Here is a 23203-nt window from a genome sequence, read left to right as displayed (position 1 = left end):
CCAAAGGGTTTTAGCCCAAAACATTGACTGTGCTTACTTTTTTCAATAGATGTCGCCTGGCCTGTTGAGTTCGTCCACCATTTTGTGTGTGCTGCTCATGTTATGGTATGAAGTACAACTGTATTATACTGTGGGCAATAACAGGGTATACACAAGGTGTGCTATATTGTACAATGGGTTTCTTTTTGTTCATTTACATGATCTAAGTGGCATGATCAGCTTTGCTGTGTGGTCGTAGTTACCCTTGCAAAGTCAGCAGTGAGCCACCTGCTTAACCTTCTTCAGTCCTCGTCGTGAAGGTCCTTCTGCAATGCTCTTCAATAAGGAATTCATGACTGTCCCAGGAAAACAAATGGAGGAAAAGTGTCAAAAGGGAATGCTGCTCATACTGCAAAGAAAATTGCATTAGGTGGCAAAAGTCATGGTTTTGAGAAGTGTTGCCTTGGTGAATTATTTTAACACATTTTGTACATTGCAGCCACCGAGTATGAATGGTAGAGGGAGTAAAGGTTGAAGATGGAGGTTGAAATGATGCTTGAGCAAACGGCTTTGCCCTGGTTAGTGTTCAGTTTCTTGAATGTTGTTAGAACTCACTTATCCAGACAGGTAGAATGTATTCCTCTGCACTTGCGGCAGAACGACCTCAGAGGGCAGACGCAGAACTTTCTGAAGGCAATAGAGTGGGCATTTGTAGTGATATGCTTGACTTTATCAGCTGAGGTATGGACAGTTTTTTTTAAATTTCAGAAATAAGTTCCATTCATTAAAAATGCATAGAAATACAAAACACTCAGTGCATTGTTCTGTTCACCTTTATTGTGTTCTTCAGTCTATATACTCACAGTGTTATAAGTATTATATATTGGTAATGTGAGCATATCTTATGTACAACACGCCATTGCAATGATACAAACTATACGTGTTTGAGGGGCTTCTGCACCAGGCTTAGCATTTCAACGTCTAGTGGTGACACAACCCTAGACTACAGTGCTTCCTCACAAAGCCTTGATGTTGCTTCCGTCTCTCAGCATCTACTCCTGCAGCCTGGAATGTGCCATTTGGCAGCATTCCCCTACAGACAATCTGTTGTACTGGAAGACCAATAGGTTTTGGGCAAACCAAAGGGAGACTTTCACTGAGTTGATGACCTTCCAGCAGCACCTGATGTCTGTCTCAGTGTGTGTCCCTGGGAACAGCCCACGGATCAGAGGGTCTTCTGTTACACAGCTGCTGTGGATGAATGGGGACATGGACTCTTGTATCCTTGTCCGCACCCTCTCAGTAAATCCACAGTCTGCAAAGAGGTGGGTGACTGTTTCCTACCCATCACAGCTCTCCTGAGGGGAGCGTGCGATTCTGACTGTCTAGGAGGGTCACTTCCTCTGACAGCCAAATGAGGGCACTTTCAAAGGAAATTAGAGATGTATGTCATAAGACTAGTCATCATCAACATTACGTGCCATGTCGTATGACATGGGTGATCATGGTCTTCCATCTGTCTTTTATCTACTTATTCTTTTCTCTATCCATGACCATGATTGTTCTTGGCAAATGTTTCTACAGAAGTGGTTTGCCATTGCCTTCTTCAGGGCAGTGTCTTTACAAGATGGGTGACCCCGGCCATTATCAATACTCCTCAGAGATTGTCTGCCAGGCGTCAGTGGTCGCATAACCAGGACTTTTGATATGCACCAGCTGCTCGTACGACCATCTACCACCTGCTCCCATGGCTTCACGTGACCCTGATCAGAGGGATAAGCAGGTGCTACACCTTGCCCAATGGTGATCTGCAGGCTAGCAGAGGGAAGGAGCACCTTACACCTCCTTTGGTATCTCCACCCTGCCGCCCCATAGGACTAATACAGTTGTATAATACAGTAATAATGGAGGCCTACAATCAGCAATTGGCCAGTGCTGTAGTAGCATCAGCACTGGTCTTCGAGAGGAGTGGTCCCGGGTTCGAATCTGTTTGGCTCCTTGCATGCTTTCCTTCCGTACTGGGCTGAGCGTTGAGCTAGCAACTCGGCCTCATGAAAAACAGACAAATGCTAAAGAAATGGCAAGATTGCCACCCAAAGCACTACAAGGCACGGAAAGGAATAACAATCAGCAATTAACTTTCTTTTCTTCCAATCCAGTGGGCTGCATTTGGTGTTCACAATGTGGCTTCCTCTACATTGGAGAAACTGGATACAGATTAGGTGATGGCTTTGGCAGAACCTGTGCTCAGTGTGCAAGGGTGATTTTGAGCTTCCTGCTGTTTGCCACTTTAGTTCTCCAGTCCACTCCTGTTCTGACCTGTCTTTGGCCCCTCCACTACAGTGAGGTGCAACATTAACAAGAAGAACATCTTCCACCTGGGCATTTTGTAACCTCAAGAATGAATATTGTACTTACTAACTTCAGGTAAACTGCTCTCTCATCATTTCCCATTGCCCTGCCTATATCCCTTTCTCATTCCATTCCTTTAAAAATGTCTTGTTAGCAGTCAGTATTCATGTTATTTATCACCTGATCTGTCTTCATCCATCTCAATCAGATCCTCTGTCTTACACCTCACCCCTCTCACCGACTCTGCTTTGAAAACTGTAAACCTTCCTAGATCTAAGGAAATGTCCCTGACTGTGTTCTCTTTCCACAGATGCTGGCTGACTGGCTGAGTTCTCTGACTTAGTTTCTGGCTTGCTGTCCTCATATCTCCTTCTGTAGCCCCATCTCAAATTTTATTTGCTGATGCATCTGTTAAGTGTGTACACTGTTAGAAGTGCCATAAGACAGTGAAAGTATGAAGTATATCAGAGGATGCCAGTGATGTACATTAGAGAGCTCCAGTAAGAATTTGGGGTGTTTCAGAGATTTAAACTGAGGTGTTATCTGAGTGCTACATTAATGAGTGTGGCTTTTGATCTCTTCCATGTTGCTTCAGGTGGGCGAAGGGAGGCCAGCTACTGCGGGGAGTTCAGGGTGACACTTACGAGACGATTGTGGACTACAGCTTCTTCACAGAGCCCGTGTCTTGCGCTGTGTCCAACCCATTGGGAAGTACAAACATCAGCCGAACTGTTGATGTTTACTGTAAGGAACTCTTCATTCTTTATTTCCCAGCATCACAACTTTCTGTGCTTTCAGCACTGGAGATTTCCCTAGTGTCACAGTCCTCAGTCATTACAACCTCCAGTATTTGGTATAATTTTTTGTTGCTCATAATTCCTCATACTCCCAACAGTCTCAGGAAGAATTGTAGTTACTCCCAGCTTTCCTCAGTCATATCATCTCCTGGGTCTCAGAGATTCCCCTGTGTCTCACTTTCAGCCTCTCTCAAACACAAAATTCTATCACTCAGATTTATTTTCAACATCACTCTCCCAGTCTTGTCTAATTTCCCAACACAAGCTTCCAGCTCTCACCCACCTATCTAAAATGGAATCACCACAAATGCTCCAATCATTAATCACAACTGATCTCTTAACTGTCAGTCACTCTCAATAAATCTCCCAACACTCTCAGGTCACCATCAGTCTCCAAGTTTCCAAACACTTTCAGGTTTCCAAATTCTAGACATTCCCAATCAACCAACTCTCAGCTATTCTTGAAGCTCCAGATTCCCTGTTCCCTTGCTTCCAACTTCCAATCACACTAAATCTCCCAAGCACTAGTTCTTCCCAAGTTCCTAGTTCCAAGAGAATCTAATATCCCAACTGCCAGTCATCCCAATCTTCCAAACAATTATTCCTAAATTCCCAGACACTTCTTCTCTTTCAATTCCCAGTCACTGACAATCTCCTAAATCACTTTTCAATTTTCCATTCATGCTTAGTCCAACTCCTAGTAACTCCAAAGCTACTTCTCACCCATTTCCCAGTCTCCCAATTTCATCATACATAATAACTAGACTCTCAGTCATTCGCATTCCCCCAGTTACAATTCATTCCTAATCTCCATCCTTCTAGGCGTTCTCATTTTCACAACACTCTGTAACTCTCAATACCCAACTCACGTTCACTCTCCAAATTCCACTCACTGGAAAGCTCTCATTTTCCAATTATTTCATGACCAAACCTCAGTTTTTCCTGATCTCACAAGACCAAGTCATACTGACAAAGTCACAGAATCATACAGCTTGGAAACAAGCTATTCGGCCCATCACATCCACACCAAACCAAAGGGCATCCATGCCAACCCCCATCACCTGGCTCATTGCCTTCAATGCGTTGGTGATTCAAATGCTTGTATAGATACTTCTTAAATGATCTCATGACTCTGCTTCTACAACTCTCTCCAGCAATGTGTCCCAGGTACCCACCCTATTAGTGAAAAAGCCCCCTCTCAGATCCACTCCAAAACTCTATCCCCTTACCCTAATTCCATGCTCTCTAATTGTATCTATCTTTGACATGGGAGAAGCTTCCCTGCAGTCTCCTCTAATAAGTTTATATACCTCATTCATATCCCCACTTTATCTCCTCCATTCCAGGATGAACAGATTGAGCCTCTCCAGTCTGTCCTCAGAACTGAACTACTCCATTCCAGGCAACATCTTGGTGAATGTCCTCTGCAGCCTCTCCAGCACTATCACATCCTTCCCAAGTGCGGTGACTAGAATTGCGCACAGTGCTCCGGCTGAGGTCTGACCAATGTTTTATAAAGTTGGAGTATAGCCTCCTGCTCTTGTATTCAGTCCCCTGCCTCATGAAGACCACTATCCCATAAGCCTTGTAAACCACATTATCTACCTGTGCCGCCACCTTTAAGGATTTTTGGACCTATACACTATGGTCTTTCTGTTCTCCAATACTCCATTGGACCCTGCTGTTCATGTCCTGTGCTCATTAGTGTTCCCAAAATGCATTAACTGATATTTATCAGGGTTAAATTCCACCTGCCATCTCTCAGCCCATCTCACCAACACATGAATATCACCCCAGCATAAGCCATCCTTCCACACTGTGAACAACTCCACAAGTCTGCCTATCATCTGCAAACTTACTGGATCATGCCTCCTACATCCAAATCATTCTCATTTAGTAGAAACAACAAGGATCCCAGGTCCAATCCCTCTGGAACAGACATCCAATCAGAAAAACAACACTCTACTTTTAACCTCAGTCTCTTTTGTCAAGTCTGTTTTGGATCCAATTCACTAACTTATCCTGGATCCCAAGGACTTTAAGTTTGAACTACTGTATTTGGGACCTTGTCAAAGGCCATTCTAGAGTTCCATGTAAAACATGTCTACGTCACTGTCCTCATCAATATATTTTATTACCTCTTCAATGAATTCAGTCAGATTGGTTTCATAGGATCTGCCCTTGACAAAGCCATGCTGGCTGCCCCTGGTCAGTCCTTGCATTTGAAATGATAATTAATCCTGTCCTTCAGAGTGTTTTTTTCCAATAATTTTCTTTGTGTTGATGTTAGCTTCATAGGTCTGTAACTATGTTTGCCTATAGCCTGTTTTGAAAAGGGGAACCACATTTCTTGTCATCTGGTACCTTGATTTGTGTCTAATGAAGATGTAAAAATCTCAGTTTGAGCACCATAATCACTTCCTGTGTCTCCTATTGAAGCCTGGGATAAACCTCATCTGGCCTTGGGGTTTTAGCCCACTTAAAGCACTAAGAACCATCTCTTTACTGATGAATACGCACAGTCACTTCATTTTCCACTAGCAGAGTCCTACAACAACAAAGTCCAGTTCCTTTGTGAATACTAATGAAAAGAATTCATTCAGGACCTCATCTATACCTCAGGGTCCACACAAAGATTGCTTCTATTGTCCCTCCTGTGCTCTACTGTTTCCCTAGTTATTCCTTTGCCCGTAGTACCAGGATGTCTTTGAATTTGCCATAATCCTGTTTACCTGTGCTTTTATGTAGTCCCCTTTAGACTTCCCAATTTACTTCTTAAGTGCCTCCCAACTCATTTTAAATTCTTGAAAGCCCCCCTTTGTCTTTAGTTCCATACACCTGCTATATGCATTCTTTTATCTGTTTGTCCATCCCTTTACATCCCTTGACATCCTGGATTCCCTGTAATTGTTACCCTTGGCTTTCACCCTTACAGGAAGATATTGGCTGTGAACTTGCACCTTTGAACTGTGCAGATGTGGACTTACCGGCAGTAATTTCTCCCAGTCTACCTCTGTTATTTTAATGGAATTGGCAGCCCCAATTTAAAAGTTTTATTCCTGTTACATCCCTATTTTTTTCATACCTTCTTTGAAACCTACAGAATCATGGTCACTATCTGGTTGAGGCAGTTATGATAGCTACGTTTAAAAGATATTTGGACAAGTATGTGGATAGGAAAATGTCAGAGGGATATGAGTCAAATGTGGGCAAATGGAACTGGTAGAAGTCCCATTTAGTCAGCATAGATGAGTTGAGCTGAAGAGCCAGTTTCCAACTGTATTAGTCTATGATTCTTTGGCTACCTCCAAAATACTCCCTCACTGACCCTTCCTCCCCTTGTCCAATTGCATTCCCCAAGACAAAGCCCAGCAATATTCCTTCCCGCACTGGTTTATCTACACACTGTATCAAAAAGTTCTCATGGGACACCTGAAAACTTCCGCCCAGCTGAGTCTTTTATACTCAGTTAATATTCAGGAAATTGAAATCGTTTCATCGCAACATAGAAAACCTACAGCACAATACAGGCCCTTCGGCCCACAATGCTGTGCCGAACATGCACTTACTTTACTCCCTTTCATACTATAACCCTATTTTTATTACATCTCTCTGCTATTTGCCAATATCTCTGGTCCTCTATCTCCTGTTGAATGTTAGGAGGTCTGCAATACACACCAATTAATAGAAGTGACAAAATCCTTTTTGCTCTTAATCTGTACCTGTATGGTCTCTTTTGACCACCGTTCGAGGATATCCTCCCTCAATGCTGAAGTAATACTTTCCTTGATTAACTGTGCAAAACCACCATCTCTTTTCCATCTCCCACAGCCTCACCCAAAAAATTCTGAGTTGCCCTTCATGCCAATCTTTCAACTGTGTCTTCATGATGGCAATGATAGTGTAAATCCACATGTTAACGAAAACTGTTTGAGTTCTCCACCTTACTGATTAGGCTCCTTGCATTAAAATAGATGCAGCGTAGTTTTTTGTTTCCCTCATGTTTATTTATCTACCTGCACTACCTACTGGTTTAACTAACTCTTTCTCCTCTAGGTTATTATATGCAACCCCCCCAACTGAAAATTTGTTCTCATCCCCCTTCCCATGTCAACTCAATTCAAAACCTTCTCCAAAAATATTAGTAAATCTCCCCACAAAGATATTGGTCTCATTCCAGCTTGGGCACAACCAATCTTGCTTGCACAGGCTCCACCTTGCCCAGAAAAGTTCTCAAAGATCCAGGAGCCTAAAGCCCATCCTCCTGTCTAATCCCTTCATTGAACTTATCCTTCTGTTCCTATATTTGCCCTCTGTGGGACCAGAAGCAATCAGAGATTGCAACCTTTGAAGTCCAGCTCAGTAAATGACTACCTAGCTCCCTAAACTCATGTTGAGAAGCTCACCCCTGCTCCTAGCTATACTACCAGTCTCAGTCTTCTTGTTCCCGTCTCTTCCCTCTCTCAACTCTCAAACACTCCTGACTCCAATGCACTCCCAATCTCTCAAACTTTAGCCATGCTCTACTTTCCAACTTCCAACCATTCCCAGTCTCTGAACTCTCATTCAGAATTCACAATCATGCCCAGCCTCCCAAATCTCACAAGTCCCAGTTATTGCCAGCCCCCAGTTTCCAATCACCAATCTTCAAAGTCCAGTCTCAATTAGGTTCTCAATTCTTTATCCCTCCCGGTATCCCAGTCTTGTTAATCCACATCTCCCAACGCTCAAATTCCAGTCACCTCCTAGTCTCTTCACTGTCGATCATTTGCCATGTTAGACTGGAAATGCACAATGCCATTCCAATTCCCATTCTGCTTCTAGTGAGTCTTTGGAAGACAAGACTAAATTGACCCTTTCTCTGTCCTTGTGCCAGCATATGTTTGAATTCTCTTATCTTTAAAGTTACCTTTAGAGCCCTTAAGTATAACTTTGTGCTTTAGACCCTAGTATTGTGCTCTGAAAAAGTACCTCACCCCTCAGACTGTTTCTCAGAAGTCACCACCCTGAAGCAGTGGACTGTGCCCCTGGGCAGTCTATTGGCTTCTCACCACACTCTGCTTTCCGATCCAACCAAGTCTATTGCCTTCGTTGAAAAGATTTGGGATGTAGGGAAAGTGTTGATGCTAACCAATGGCAGATTCTGGCTTCTGCCCCCTTCCTTACCAATCCTGATGAAGGGATTCAGTCCAAAATGCCAACTGTTCATTCCCTCCCCCACCCTGCCCCCCACCCCTGTAGATGCTGTCTGACCTCCTGAGTTCCTCCTGCATTTTGCACATGTACTCCTCCCAAGTTTCCCAGGTACTGGGTAAATATCTCAACAGTGCCAAATTCTCTCTAATAATTACTTCTTTGAACTGCCCCGACCCAGTGAAGGATTCATATACAATTGTAGCTGGGATCTCATAGCTGAGTGGAGCAGGCCTGTTCTTCACCTCCTCTCACACCTCATCTCTCTTTGCTTGTGCAGTCGGACCTAGGCTGACCTCCGAACCTCAGTCTCTGGCCGTGGACTTGGGCTCAAGCGCTGTGTTTAACTGTGCCTGGACTGGAAACCCATCCCTCACCATTGTGTGGATGAAGCGAGGCTCTGGGGTGGTGAGTACTGTGTCTGGCTTCAGTCGGGCAAGCAACCTTCCTCTCCTCACCTCCCCACTCCATACCTCTGGGTAAACAAAGCCACAGATGTAAGGTGAAGAGACCAAGCAGACCACAAATTCTGCAGCCCTCCAAGGGCATCCCTCTGCTATATTTTCATTGTAATTTGAATGCTCATTTTTTTTAAGCCCTTAACTCCGAGTGGAGTCATTGGGATGCTGTCATGACAGCGTTTTTTCAGCAGGCCCACAAAGCCGAGTTGCTAGCTTGACGCTCAATCTAGCACAGATGAAAAGCGTGCAAGAGAGCTAGCTGGATTCGAACTCGGGAACCCTCGCTCCAAAGTCCAGCGCTGATGACAGTATGCCACCAGCCGGCTAATTAGAATGCTCATGCAATGTTTTTATTTTGGTACTAATTCCAGGGATGCACGCATAACTGGTATATCATTTTCCCCAAATTGCCCTTAAGAGACTATTGGTGAGCTGCCTGTTGTATATGGTGTTAAGGTCACTGCAGGTTTTTGCAGTGACAGTTGGCTGTGATTTATACCAAGGTCAGGCTGACATCTACATTGCTGAATGTGTTTCTTTTTCAAAAGCCTTTAGGGCAAATAGCCTACAGTGCCAGTATTAGAAAATCAAGATAAAACTGCAAAGCTGGAAATCTGAAATAAAACCAGAAAATGCTGGAAACACACACTGGATCAGGCAGGAGCTATGGAGATCTCTCAGTACCAGGGCTAGCCATATGTTCTTACCTTTGTCTTCCTTTATTTGCTTGCTCTCACCTGCTAGACATTTCCTGATCAACTAGACAGTATGTCATAAGACCATAAGACGTTGGAGCAGAATTAGGTCATTCAGTCCATCGATTCTGTTCCACCATTTGATCATGGCTGATCCAGTTCCTTCTCAACCCCGTTCTCCTGCCTTCTTCACATAATGTTTCACGCCCTGACTTATCAAGAATCTTATCAATCAGTTCCACAAATTCACCACCCTCTGGCTGAAGAAGTTTCTCCACTTCTCCATTCTACATGGATATCCATCAGAATTGAGGTTGTGCCCTCTGGTCCTAGACTCCCCTACTATAGGAAACATCATCTCGACATCCACTCTCTAGGCTTTTCAAAATTTGATATGTTTCAATCAGATCCCCCTCATTCTCCTAATCCTGCACGAGGATTCCCAAGTCCTTTTGCACTCAGATTTTTGAATTTTCTCCCCGTATAGAAAATAGTCTATACTTTTATTCCTTTTATCAAATGCATGACCCTACACTTCCCAACACTGAATTCCATCTGCCTCCCTGCTTCTTCAATGCTTCCTGCTCCTCCACTTATCTACGTATCATCTACAAACGTGGCCACAAAGCCATCAATTCCCTCGTCCAAATCATTGACATATAATGTAAAAAGAAGTGCTTCCATCAGCAAACCCTGCGGAACTCCACTAGTCACTGGCAGCCAACCAGAAAAGGCTCTCTTTATTCTCACTCCTTGCCTCCTGCCAATCAGCCAATCTTCTATCCATGCTAGTATATTTCCAGTAATACCATGGGCTCTTATATTGTTTTGCAGCCTCATGTGTGGCAGCTTGTCAAAGGCCTTTTGAAAATCTAAGTACATAACATGCACCAGTTCTCCTGTGTCTAAGCAACACATACAAAATGCTGGAGGAACTCAGCAGGCCAGGCAGCATCTATGGAAAAGAGTAAACAGTTGCTGTTTCGGGCCGAGACCCTTTGTGTGTTTTGCTTGGATTTCCAGTATCTGCAGCTTTTCTCATCTTTCTCCTTTGTCTATCCTGCTTATTATTTCCTCAAAGAATTCCAACGGATTTATCAGACAAGATTTTCCCTTAAGGAAACTATGCTGACTTGGCCTATTTTATCATGTGCCTCCAAATACTACAAGACCTCAGACATAACAATCAACATCTTCCCAACCACTGGGGCTAGGTTAACTGGCCTATAATTTCCTTTCTTCTGCCTCCCTCCCTTCTTAAAGAGTGGAGTGATATTTGCAATTTTCCAGTTCTCAGAACCATGCCTGAATCTAGTGATTCTTGAAAGACCATTACTAATGACTCCATAATCTCTTCAGCTACCTCTTTCAGACCCTCGTAAGTAGTCCATCTGGTCCAGGTGACTTACTTACCTTCAAATCTTTCGGCAATAGCAACTGCACTCATTTCTGCCCCCTGACACTCTCGAATTTCTGCCATATTGCTATTGTCTTCCACAGTGAAGACCGATGCAAAATACTTATTCAGTTAGTCTGCCATTTCCTTGTCCCACAGTACTAGCTCTCCAGCATCAATCTCCAGCAGTCTGATATCTACCCTCACCTCTCTTTTACTCTTTACATATCTGAAAAAACTTTTGATATTCTCTTTGATATTACTGGTTAGCTTACCTTCATATTTCATCTCTTCACTCCTTATGACTTTTTAGTTGCCTTCTGTTGGCGTATGAAAGCTTCCCAATACTCCAACTTCCCACTAATTTTTAATCTATTATATGCCCTCTCTTTCCCTTACATATTGGCTTTGACTTCTCTTGTCAGCCACGGTTGTGTCATCCAATCCTTAGAGTACTTCTTCTTAAGGATGTACCTATTCCGCCCTTTCTGATTTGCTCCCAGAAACTCCAGCAATTGCTGCTCTGCCGTCATCCCTGCTAGTGTCCCTTTCCAACCAGCTTTGACCAGCTCCTCTCCCATGCCTCTATAATTCCCTTTACTCCACTGTAATACTGTTATATTACAGTGCACAACTTGCAGGGTGAATTCTATCATATTATGATCACTACTTCCTAAGGGTTCCTTTACTTTAAGCTCCTTTATCAAATCAGTTTATTACACAACACCCAATCCAGAATAGCAGATCCCCTAGTGGGCTCAACCACAAGCTGCTCTAAAAAGTCATCTCATAGACATACTACAAATTCTCTCTCTCTTTGGACCCAAAATTACCACCAACCTGATTTTCCCAATCTACCTGCATATTGAAATCCCACGTGACTATCGTAACATTGTCCTTTTGACATGCATTTTCTATCTCCTGTTGTAATTTGTAGCCCACATCCTGGCTACTGTTCAGAGGCCTGTATATAACTCCCATCAGGGTCTTTTTACCCTTGCAGTTACCCACAATGTTTCTACATCTTCCGATCCTATGTCACCTCTTTTTAGGGATTTGATTGCTAATGTGAGCACTGATCATCACCCAGTGCTCATATTAGCAACATGATACACAAAAAGGAGCTTAATAATCCATGCTTAATAACTGGCTAATCATTTGTCCTGTGATAGACATTATATCACAGTCTTCTTTGCAACATGGACTAACTTGCATTCTCTCTTTCTGAATTCTGATGAAGGGTTTCGACTTGAAAGATTAGCTGTTTCTCTTTCCAAAAAAAGCTGCCTGACTTGCTGAGATTTTCCAACACCTTCTGGTTTTACTGAGCCCCAGCATAATCCACTGCTCGTTATCTGCAGTATATTGTATGTAGGTGCACTCTTAAGTATTTGTGTATCAATGATATGCCTTTTGATATATTTGTTGTGTCAGCCACTGCTATTATTTGAGTATGATTCTCGATGAGTGAAGGACATTTGGTAAGAAGTTCTATCATAAACTCTTGCCCCAACAGTAATATTGCAATTCCTGCAGAGCTTAAACTGTGCATTCCATTTCTCTCACACTTTGTTGTAATGTTTGAAGGCAGGAGCTGCACTGACTCATTGATAGAAGATGAGAGCAGTCTCTAGGTTAAGAGGGGTCATAATGAGTTGGGAGGTTCACTGATTAATGGAATGGCACCATGGTGTGCAATAACTGGGTGAGTTTCTGATTGGGATAGGGTAGCAGACACCAACAGAATCAACAAACTTATTCGTAAGGCCAGTGAAGTTGTGGGGATGGAACTGGACTCTCTCACGGTGGTGTCTGAAAAGAGGATGCTGTCTAAGTTGCATGCCATCTTGATCAATGTCTCCCATCCACTACATAATGTTCTGGGTGGGCACAGGAGTACATTCAGCCAGAGATTCATTCCTCCAAGATGCAGCACAGAGCGTCATAGGAAGTCATTCCTGCCTGTGGCCATTAAACTTTACAACTCCTCCCTTGGAGGGTCAGACACACTGTGCCGATAGGCTGGTCCTGGACTTATTTCTTAATTTACTGGCATAATTTACATATTACTATTTAATTACTTATGGTTCTATTACTATTTATTATTTATGGTGCAACTGTAATGAAAACCAATTTCCCCCTGGGATCAATAAAGTATGACTATGACTATAGATGCATTGGTGATGTAACTGCAGCTGAATAGTCCAAGTGAAAATCCAAGAAAATGCAGACACTGAAACTCTGAAATAAAAACAAGAAAATGCTGGAAACACTCAGCAGGCCAGGCAGCATCTCTGGAGAAAGAAACCAGTTAACCTTTCAGGAGTGGGATCCTTCATCAGAAATGAAGCAAGAGTTTAACAAGTTAGTCAAGACAATAAGACCATAAGATATAGGAGTAGAATTAGGACATTCAGCCCAATGAGTCTGCTCCACCATTCATTATCCCTCTCAACCCCATTCTCTGGCCTCTACCCCATAACCTTTGCCACCCTTACTAATCAAGAACCTATCAACCTCCACTTTGAATATACCTAATGACTTGGCTTCTACAGCTGTCTGTGGCTCTGAATTCCACAAATTCATTATTCTCTGTCTAAAAAAATTCCTTCTCATCTCTGTTGGAAACATTCTCTCCATGTCCACTTTATCTAGGCCTTTCAATATTCAATAGGTTTCAATGATTTCCCCCCTCAGTCTTCTAAACTCCAGCGAATACAGGCACAGAGGCATGAAATGCTCCTTATACGTTAATCTTTTCATTCCTGGGATCATTCTCATGAACCTCCTCTGCACCCTCTATAATTCCAGCACATCCTTTCTCAGATAAGGGACTCAAAACTGCTCACAATACTCCAAGTGTGGTCTAAGTGTGGCATTATAAAGTCTCAACATTACATCCTTGCTTTTATTTTCTAGTCCTCTCGATATGAATGCTAAATTGAAATTGCCTTGCTTACCACTGATTCAACCTGCAAGTTAACCTTTAGGGGATCCGTAGTAGGACTCCCAAGTCCCTTTGTACCTCAGAATTTGCATCCAGTTTAGAAAATAGTCTGCACCTTTATTCCTTTTACCAAAGTGCTTGACTGGACATTTCTCTCCGCTACATTCCATTCGCCACTTCTTTGCCCATCCTCCTGATTTGTCCAATTCCTTCGATAGACTCCCTACTTCTTCAACACTGCCTGCCCCTCCACCTACCTTTGCATCATCTGCAAACTTGGCAACATTGCTATCAATTCCATCATCCAGATTATTGACACATAATGTGAGAAGAAGCGGTCCCAACACTGACCCAGCAGAACACCTCTAGTCATGATTTGTCAGTCAAGATTTCCCCTTAAGGAGATCATGGTGACTTTGGCCTATGTTATCAAGTGCCTCCAAGTACCCTGAAACCTCATCCTTAACAAACAACTCCAACATCTTTCCACCTACTGGTCAGGCTAGCTGGCCTATAATTTCCTTTCTTTTAACTGTCTCACTTATTAAAGAGTGGAATGACATTTGCAATGTTCCAGTCCTCAGGTGCCATTCCAAAATCTAGTGATTCGTGAAAGAATATTACTAATGTCTCTACAATCTTTTCAGCTACCTTTTTCAGAACCCTGGCATGTAATCCATCTGGTCCAGGTGACTTATCTATCTTCAGAGCTTTCAGCATCCCAAGCATCTTCTCCTTAGTAATAGCAGCTACACTCATTTCTGCCCCTGATACTCTCAAATTTCTGGCATATTGCTGGTGTCTTCCATAGTGAAGACTGACACAAAATACTTATTGAGTTCGTCCACTACTTCTTTGCCCCCATTACTACCTCTCCAGCATAATTTTCCAGCTGTCTGATGTCACCTCTCTTTTACTCTTTATTTATCTGAAAAAATTCGGGATATCCCTGTATATTATTGGCTAGCTTACTTTCATCTTTTATATTTTCTCTCCTTATTGCTCTTTACTTGACTTCTGTTGGTTTTTAAAAGCTTCCCAATCCTCGAGCTTCCTATTAATTTTTTGCTATTTTATATGCCTTCACTTTTGACTTTTTGTTGTCTTTGACTTACCTTGTCAGCTATGTTTGCCTCATCCTCACCCCCCGCACCCCCATTTGAATGCTTCTTCTTCTCTGGTATTAACCAATCCTGCACTTCCAAATTACTCCCAGAAACTCCCAACATTGCTGCTCTGTCTCCTTCCAATTAACTTTGGCCAGCTTCTCTCTCATATGCCACTGTAATTCCATTTACTCTACTGTAATACTGATACATCTGATTTTAGCATCTCCCTCTTAAGCTGCAGGGTGAATTACGTCATATTATGATCACTGTCTACTAAGAGTTCATTTACCTTACGCTCACTAATCAAATCAGGTTCACTACATAACACCCAATCCAGAAATGCCTTTTTGCTAGTGGGCTCTGCCAAAAACTTCTCTAAAAAGCCATCTCTTTGGCATTCTACAAATTTGTTCTCTTGGGATCCAGCACCGACCTGATTTTCCCAATCTACCTGTGTGGTATATTTAATATTTCAGTAATATTTGAGTAATCTTGTAAATATATTGTTTGATTATGCATTCTTTGTTTATGTAATTCAATGTGGTTATATGTAAAAATATGTGAATTGCATAGGTCATGTGATACATGCACGTCCCGCTAAAGTAAAGAACAAACTAAGACCCATTCTCCTGTTCTTCCACCTTTTTCTTTAAATTAGTTTTTAATGTTTTGAAGTCACAAAATATAACAATCCGCATATTGAAATCCCACATGAACATCACAACATTGCCCCTTTTATATGCCTTTTCTATATCCCGTTGTAATTTGTATTCCACATCCTGAGTACATCACTGCCTACTAAAGGTCTTTTTGCCCTTGCAGCTCATTAACTCTACCCAAAAGGATTCTACATCTTCTGATCATATGTCACTTCTTTCTAAGTATTTGAATTCATTTTTTACCAACAGAACCACCCACCACCTCTGCCTACCTTCCTGTCCTTTTGATACAATGTGTATCTTTGGAAATTAAGCTCCCGACTATGATCTTCTTTCAACCTCTTTTCTGTGATGCCCACGCATACCTGTCAATCTTTAACTGTGCTTCAAGATCATCTACCTTATTCTGTATACTGCGTGCATTCAAATATAACAACTTCAGACCTGTATTCATTGCCGTTTTTGACTTTCTCTCCATGTTGCTGGAAGTTAAATTCTTATCCCTTTCTAAATTCCTTGTCTTTTTTTATTCAGGAGACTTTCATAACCTCTCCTGCACTATCTTTCCCTTTTACATTATCCTCACTTTTTCAAATTGTTGGACCCAGCTCCCACCCCCACTATTTGGTTTAAAAGGCCTATCTACAGCCCTAAATATACAATTCACTAGGACCCAGGTCCCAGCACGATTCAGGTGGAGCCCATTCTATCGGAACAGCTCCCTCCTTCCCCAATACTGGTGCCAATGTCCCACAGATTGAAATCCACTTCTCCCACACTAATCTTTGAGCCATGCATTTAGTTTCCTGATCCTAATAACTTGTACAAGTTTGCACGTGGCTCAGGTAACAATCCAGAGATTATTACCTTTTTGGTTCTGCATTTTAATTTAGTCTCTAGCTCAAGTTGCCTCAACAGAACCTTTTTCCTTGTTCTTCCTCTGTCATTGGTACCCACATGGTCCATGAAAGCTGGATCTTTTCCCTCCCACTCACAAATTCCTCTGCAAGTCAAGTGAGATGTCCCGGTACTAGGTAGTCAACATAACCTTCAGGACTCTCAATCCTTGCGACAGAGAATTGTGTCTATTCCCAACTACAACTGGAGTTCTCTTCTCTTCTCCCCCCTCTTGAATTGCCCCTTGAACCATGGTGCCTAGGTTAGGTTGCTCGTCCTTCCTACAGCTCCCACTCTTATCCTCGCAGGGAGCAACAATCTCAGACCTTTTGGGCAAGCTCAAGAGCGGAGGCTGCTCCAGCGCTTCCTCTAGTCAGAGGAGGCCTGAGAGGACAGTGGAGAGATGAAAGAGAATTTCCTCAGCTAGGGTAATGACATTCTCCGCCCTGAGCCAAAAGACAAGGGCTTTAAGTGCCATGGTAGAGATCTGACCACTGTCTGTAGGAGTGGACGTGGGCCTATCTGAGCCTGCCCATATGGGAAGTTGCAACTGTCCTTAACCTTTTGAAGGGTGGGACTCCATCAGTGAGGCACCATACTTCAGTTGAGATCAAGTTAGATTTAATGGAACGCTTCTCGGGCACTGAATCACAACTGGTGACGGATTATCAGGGCATCAGCATGGAGCTGCAGGAGACAAGCTGGCTGGTTAGCTTTCAGTGACCACACTGTCAAAGAAACAAGATTCTTTGTCACATCTTAAAATCAGGAGATGCACTGTATAAATATACTCCTTTCATTTGATTCCTTTACCTCTTTATAACAGTGATGATACAATACTGACAGGGGCTTCCTACAACTTTGTTCAATTAGCTGCTGTGTCTTTTGTAACTGAAGTGCTGCTCAGTAGCTCCCCATGTGTACTGATGTTGAAGGAATAATTAAGCAACATTAATGCCCTGTTACGGAGTTTGAATTATAATGTTGAACTTATAAATTGCCTTGCACATGGCCAACCTCACACAAGTGACGCAACCCTTTCATGTGTACTCACAGTTATCATGTGCAAAACACAGCAGGCAGACCCACAGCAAGGTCCCACAAACAGCTATTAAACAGTTATTCTTGCTTGTGTTGATGGAGGTGTAGTCACAATACAGAAGCTAGTGGTGCGCCGGTCTCTGTGCAGGAGACGGGGCCTGAGATTGACGTGTGGGAGAAGTGACACAGCATGGGACTATCAGCTGGACTGGACAGGGATGTGGGGGTGGGTGGGGGGTTGTCCAAGGCAGGCACCCCCCAAGTCCTGGAGTGATCCCAACTCTCACTGAAAGAATCAAAGGCAGTGCAGAACTCCCACCTGCCGCAAAAGACACTGAAAGGCTCCCAGATATTGTGGCACCCTAGTGTCTGCACACCTGGTGTGAAGGCACATGCCCCCACCCCCTATTACACCCCCTCAAACTCACTCATAGTACTTCACCCTCCCACACCATCCCTTGCATTTCCTCGCCCTTCTCTCAGCCTCTCACCATCCCCCAACCTCCGCACCTCCATCACCCTCACTTAACTCCATCAGACTCACTCAGACTCCCCCACCCTTCCACAGCCTCCTCTGCCCTCCCTCACCCTCCGCACCCACACCGTCTCCCCCCCCCCACCCCCTCACTGCCTTGACCCCACTCAGTCACCTCTCCTGGTCCAGGCCATAATTCACAGCTGAGAGCAGTCCCACACCAAGCAGAGAGAGGAAGCGGGAAACCTGTCCCTCACTGAACAGTGAGCAGGAGCCATGGAGCAGAGGGGCAGACCACAGACCGGTCCCTGACGGTGCAGAGTGCAGGATCTCTGGACAGGCGCCACACCACCTGATGAAGCTGCAGCTTCTCCCCCCTGTAAGCTGACTGGAACTGGAAGAGTCACATGAGCACGCGATGCCTCAGGTAGCTAGCTCCCTGTGACTCCCTCCAGTCAATAGACCAGGTGCATCTGCTGAAGCAGGGCCTGAAACACCCCACTGGCTCCCAGCACTGCAGCAGACTCCTGAACCAAGGCAGGAGATTAGTCAATAGCTTTGGCAGTGATGTGGCTTTTGCTGAGAAAGGGTGTCAAGGACAGATGGGCCCTGGAGAGACTAGGATGGCATCACTTTCTGCCACACCTCCCACAGGAGACGGGCCTGTATTATCTAGCAGTTACTGTCCATCTGATGGAACAGAAAGTCAAGACAAACTAGAGTAAGGAAACAGGAGCTGTGACCATGACCTTACTGAATGATGGCCTAGGTTCGATGGGCTGAGCGGCTGTTGCTACCCCTCCAGCTCTGATGTTCCTGTATCACTCACTGCCACTGATGAGGTGATGGTCGGGAGGGGGAGTGGAGGGCAGCCACAGGCACTATACAAGAAAATAACTCATGATGCCGCTCTAATGACCGCTGACCTCTGACCCCTGCCTTCTTTAGGTTCTCAGCAATGATAACACCATGGTCCTGAAGGCCGTCACCCAGGAGGATGCTGGGAAGTACGTCTGCAGGGCTGTTGTACCGCGAGTTGGCGCCGGGGAGAGGGAAGTCAGCCTGACGGTCAACGGTAAAGCACTCGATTGTTCACAGCTTGCTCTTCGGAAGTGTACTGAGTCTCACTGTGGTTACCAACGCACAGACGCGCACACTGTACAGGCACAGAGACACATACACACAGACATATGCATGCTCACACGTGCACATGCACATTCACACACAAACACAAACATACGTGCAATCACATGTAAGTATACGCAGCCACATGATCTTGCTTATGGAAAGTATACGTGAACACACGTGCAACTGTATACATGTATATGCACATCCACAAGTAAATGCGCACACACACACACACACACACAATATGTGCATGTAGTTATGCAAGTACGTTTACAGAGATCAGAGAAGGCATCAACCATGGAATTGCAGCTGAAGATAACACAGGCGCCACTGCAAATCTAATGATGCATGGGAATATACACATGCATGAACTGAAGTAGTTTGGATCAACCCTTAGATCAGCTCAGAACTGGATAATGGTCTGTGGCTCAGTGAAGTGTGTGTATCGTGCTATTTTCACCTGAGGTCCCTCAGTGACACACTTCCCAAAAGTAGTTCTGGTCCAGCGTTAATTTTCAGTAGCAGTGATGCAATATCAAAGCACTTTAAGATGCTAGGCAATTTGCGACGAAGCCCAAATGTTCTCCTTGAAGAAGGATAAAAGCAAAGTTTCACCATTCAGATAGATTTTAAATGACGTCTTGGAAGGCAATTAGGTTCCTGTGGAACAAAATAGCAAATCACCAGAAACATTAAGTGGGGCTTTTTAATGCCAGCCTGGGAATTTGTACTGAGCTGTAATCTTGTCAGCACTTCATCCCCGTCAACTGAAACCACCCTCACTCCTTCCCGCCCACCAACACATCTTCTCTGATGAAAGAGTAGCTGCCAGTTTGTCCATTGCACATTGTGTGTGCAATTACCCTTTAAAATATTCATTAAAATGCAAATTTATTTCAATTAGACCACTAATAAACAGCAATTATATTCAACATAATTATGTGTGGAGCTTGCACTGATGTTGCTTGCTCATTTGGAAAGGGTGTATTACAAGTAGGGCTGGAATGGATGAGTGGGCTAATTTAATAATGTTCTTCCATGGGTTAAATGTGTGATTTGTTTGTGTTTTGGATTTCAGGACCCCCCATCATCTCCAGCACGCAGATGCAACACGCTCTACAGGGGAAGAAGGGCCAAATCAAGTGCTTCATCCGCAGTACACCTCCCCCTGACCGAATAGTGAGTGACTCGGCAACTCAGACAGTGGCCTGTTAACACTCCCTCCATATGGCCGATTATTTCAGGACAGTGGGTGCGTGGAAACGGAACACTGCCACCTGCATCTTCTGCACCATGCCAACTTGGAAATATACATCTTCCCTCTTTCATCATCATTGGGTATAAATTCCAGAACTCCGTCCCCACAGCAGCGTGGGGCTCTGCCACCAGAGCAACTGCAGCTGCTCCCTCCACCATTTTGCGAAGGCATTTAGGGATGGGCAATAAATGCTGTCCTTGCCAAAGTCATGCAGATCCCAATGCTGCATGCAAAAAAAATAGTAAAATAGCATAAATTTACTGTAAAACAACATTTAAAAAGCTGAACTTTACTGTCCGGGGGGTGGGGGGAGAGTGGTTGTGGAACAGCTTGCATTATGTCTCAAGATATCCCCACACACTTTGCAGCCAATTAATTAAATTTTGACATGCGGTCACTGTTGTATTATAGATTCTCAGCAGCCTGCTAATAACACTCCCAAAACTCCACTGCGTTAAAGGAACGGTAATTAGGCCACCGCAGCAGCATAACAGTTCGCACGATGCTACTACAGCTTGGGACATCGTGCGTTTAGAGTTCAATTCCGATGCCGTCTGTTCTCCTCGTGACTGCATGTGCTTCCTCCGGGTGTTCTGGTTTCCTCCCATAGTCCAAAGACATACTGGTTAGTAGGTTAACTGGTCATTGTAAATAGTCCCGTGATTAGGCTAGTGTTAAACAGATGGGTTGCTGGGTGGCATGGCTTGTTGGGCTGGAAGGGCCTGTTCTGGGCTTTATCTCTAAATAATAAAAGAAAACTTTCTCCAGCATCAGTGACGATGCCATCAACAACCAGAACATGACACCTGAAACTTAAGACCATAAGACACAGGAGTAGAATTAGGCCATTTGGCCGATAGAGTTTGCTCCGCCGCTTTATCATGCCTGATCCTCTTATTTCCCTCCTCAGCCTCACTCCCCGGCCTTCTCCCCGTAACCTTGATACCATGTCCAATCAAGAACCTGACAAGCTCTGTCTTAAATACACCCAACGACTTGGACTCTACAGTTGCCTGGGGTAATAAATTCTACAGATTCATCATCATTTGGCTAAAGAAATTTCTCCACACCTCTGTTTAAATGGACACCCCTCTATCCTGAGGCTGTATACTCTTGTCCTGGACTCCCCCCCCCACCATATGGGAAACATGCTCTCCACATCTATTCTGTCTAGGCCTTTTAACATTGAAATGTTTCAATGAGATTCCCCCTCATCCTTCTAAATCCCAGCGACTACAGACCCAGAGCTATCAAACGTTCCTTGTATGATAACCCTTACAGAGGAGAAGATGGTGGCGCAACACAGCGCACACGGCCTCTCCGGTAAATGATATCTGTATTTGTTAAGTAGGAACCGTGCACAATCCTGATTTGATGGAGACAGACGTGAGAAGCACGGAGGAACATCTGGAGAAACTTCTGAAATGCCCGCTTTGCTGCCACTGCTACTGTGCAATCGAGAATCTCCGGAGAGGAAGGCCCCAAATCCTCAGCTTTGCCTGTTGCTTGGTGGCCGGGGCCAGGGTCGAAGCGCTCGGCAGAGATGGTGTTCAGTGTCAGAGGGCTGGTCGGAGGCTCGAAGTTTTTGGACGGACTCAAGAGTCAGCTGTGGTCGGGTGCTTCCAGGGTGCTGCATCAGCAAGTTTGCGGCACTGGAGGTTCATGGCAGGGAGAGTTTTCTTCCTTCTACCGTCTGCGTGAGATGATGGAGCTATTGGGACTTGAGACCTTTTTTTTTACCGTGCCTATGGTCTGTTCTTTATCAAATTATGGTATTGCTTGGCACTGTTGTAACTATCTGTTATAATTATGTGGTTTTTGTCAGTTTTTTAGTCTTGGTCTGTCTTGTGTTTCTGTGATATCATACTGGAGGAACAGTGTATCATTTCTTAATGCATGCATTACTAAGTGACAATAAACAAGGACTGGGTATCCTCATAATCTAATCTAATCTAAAAAAATTTCCTCTGAAACTTTTCCCTCTCCTTTTCAAGTTTCTCCTGTTCCTTTGCCATAGGCAGCCATTTGGTCCATTGTGTCAATGGAAGCTCTTAGAGCTATGCAAATTAATCCTATTCCCTATTTCAGTCTGTCCCACCCACTCTCTTGCAAGCTCATCAATTCTCGATTCTCCAACTACCCACTTATCTAAGAGCAATTCACAGTAACCAAATTCTGGGATACGGGTGGAAACTGGAGCACCCGGAGAAATCAGAATCAGGTTTATTATCACTCACATTTGTTGTGAAATTTGTTGTTTGGTGGCAGCACTACAGTTATTATAACTTAAAATATAAAGTAAATAAATAAATCATGCAGAAGAGGAATAGTGAGGTAGTGTTCATGGGTTCTTGCACCATTCGTAAATCTGATGGCAGAGGGGAAGAAGCCGTTCCGAAAATGTTAAGTGTGGGTCTTTAGGATCTTGTATCTCCTCCCTGATGATAGCAATGTGAAGAGGAAATGTCCTTAATGGTGAGGGTCCTTAATGATGGATGCTGCCTTCTTGAGGTACCACTTTTTGAAGATGTCCTCAATGGTGGGGAGGCTTGGGCCTGTGGTGGAGCTGGCTGTGTCTACATCCTCCTGCAGCCTCTTTCGATCCTATGCAGGTTGTGGTAGAACCGGAATTTTGATAGAGTCTTACTAGAGTCTCTGCTGACCATACCAAATCTACTCAAAGTCCTCATGAAGAACAGCGCTGGCATGCCTTCTGATTGATTGCAGCAATGTATGGGGCCCAAGACAGATCCTCTGAGATGGTGACACCCAGGAACTTGAAGCTGCTCACTTTCCACTGGTGACCCCTCCTAAGG

General features: G+C 44.0%; 1 protein-coding gene across 1 annotated transcript in view; it reads left to right on the top strand.

Moving 5' to 3' along the window:
* The window catches only part of kirrel3a (kirre like nephrin family adhesion molecule 3a), a 785869-nt gene that overhangs the window by 704033 nt on the left and 58633 nt on the right, over positions 1 to 23203 (top strand). Inside the window, exons 7-10 of the mRNA XM_072238867.1 lie at positions 2927 to 3075; positions 8602 to 8729; positions 18950 to 19076; positions 20208 to 20308. Coding sequence (XP_072094968.1) covers positions 2927 to 3075; positions 8602 to 8729; positions 18950 to 19076; positions 20208 to 20308 — 505 coding nt within the window. The remainder of the gene's footprint in view (positions 1 to 2926; positions 3076 to 8601; positions 8730 to 18949; positions 19077 to 20207; positions 20309 to 23203) is intronic.

This window comes from Mobula birostris, chromosome 20 (genome assembly GCF_030028105.1).
Source record: "Mobula birostris isolate sMobBir1 chromosome 20, sMobBir1.hap1, whole genome shotgun sequence".
In the NCBI taxonomy this organism is placed as follows: domain Eukaryota; kingdom Metazoa; phylum Chordata; class Chondrichthyes; order Myliobatiformes; family Myliobatidae; genus Mobula; species Mobula birostris.
This window is presented reverse-complemented; position numbering and strand designations above follow the sequence as displayed.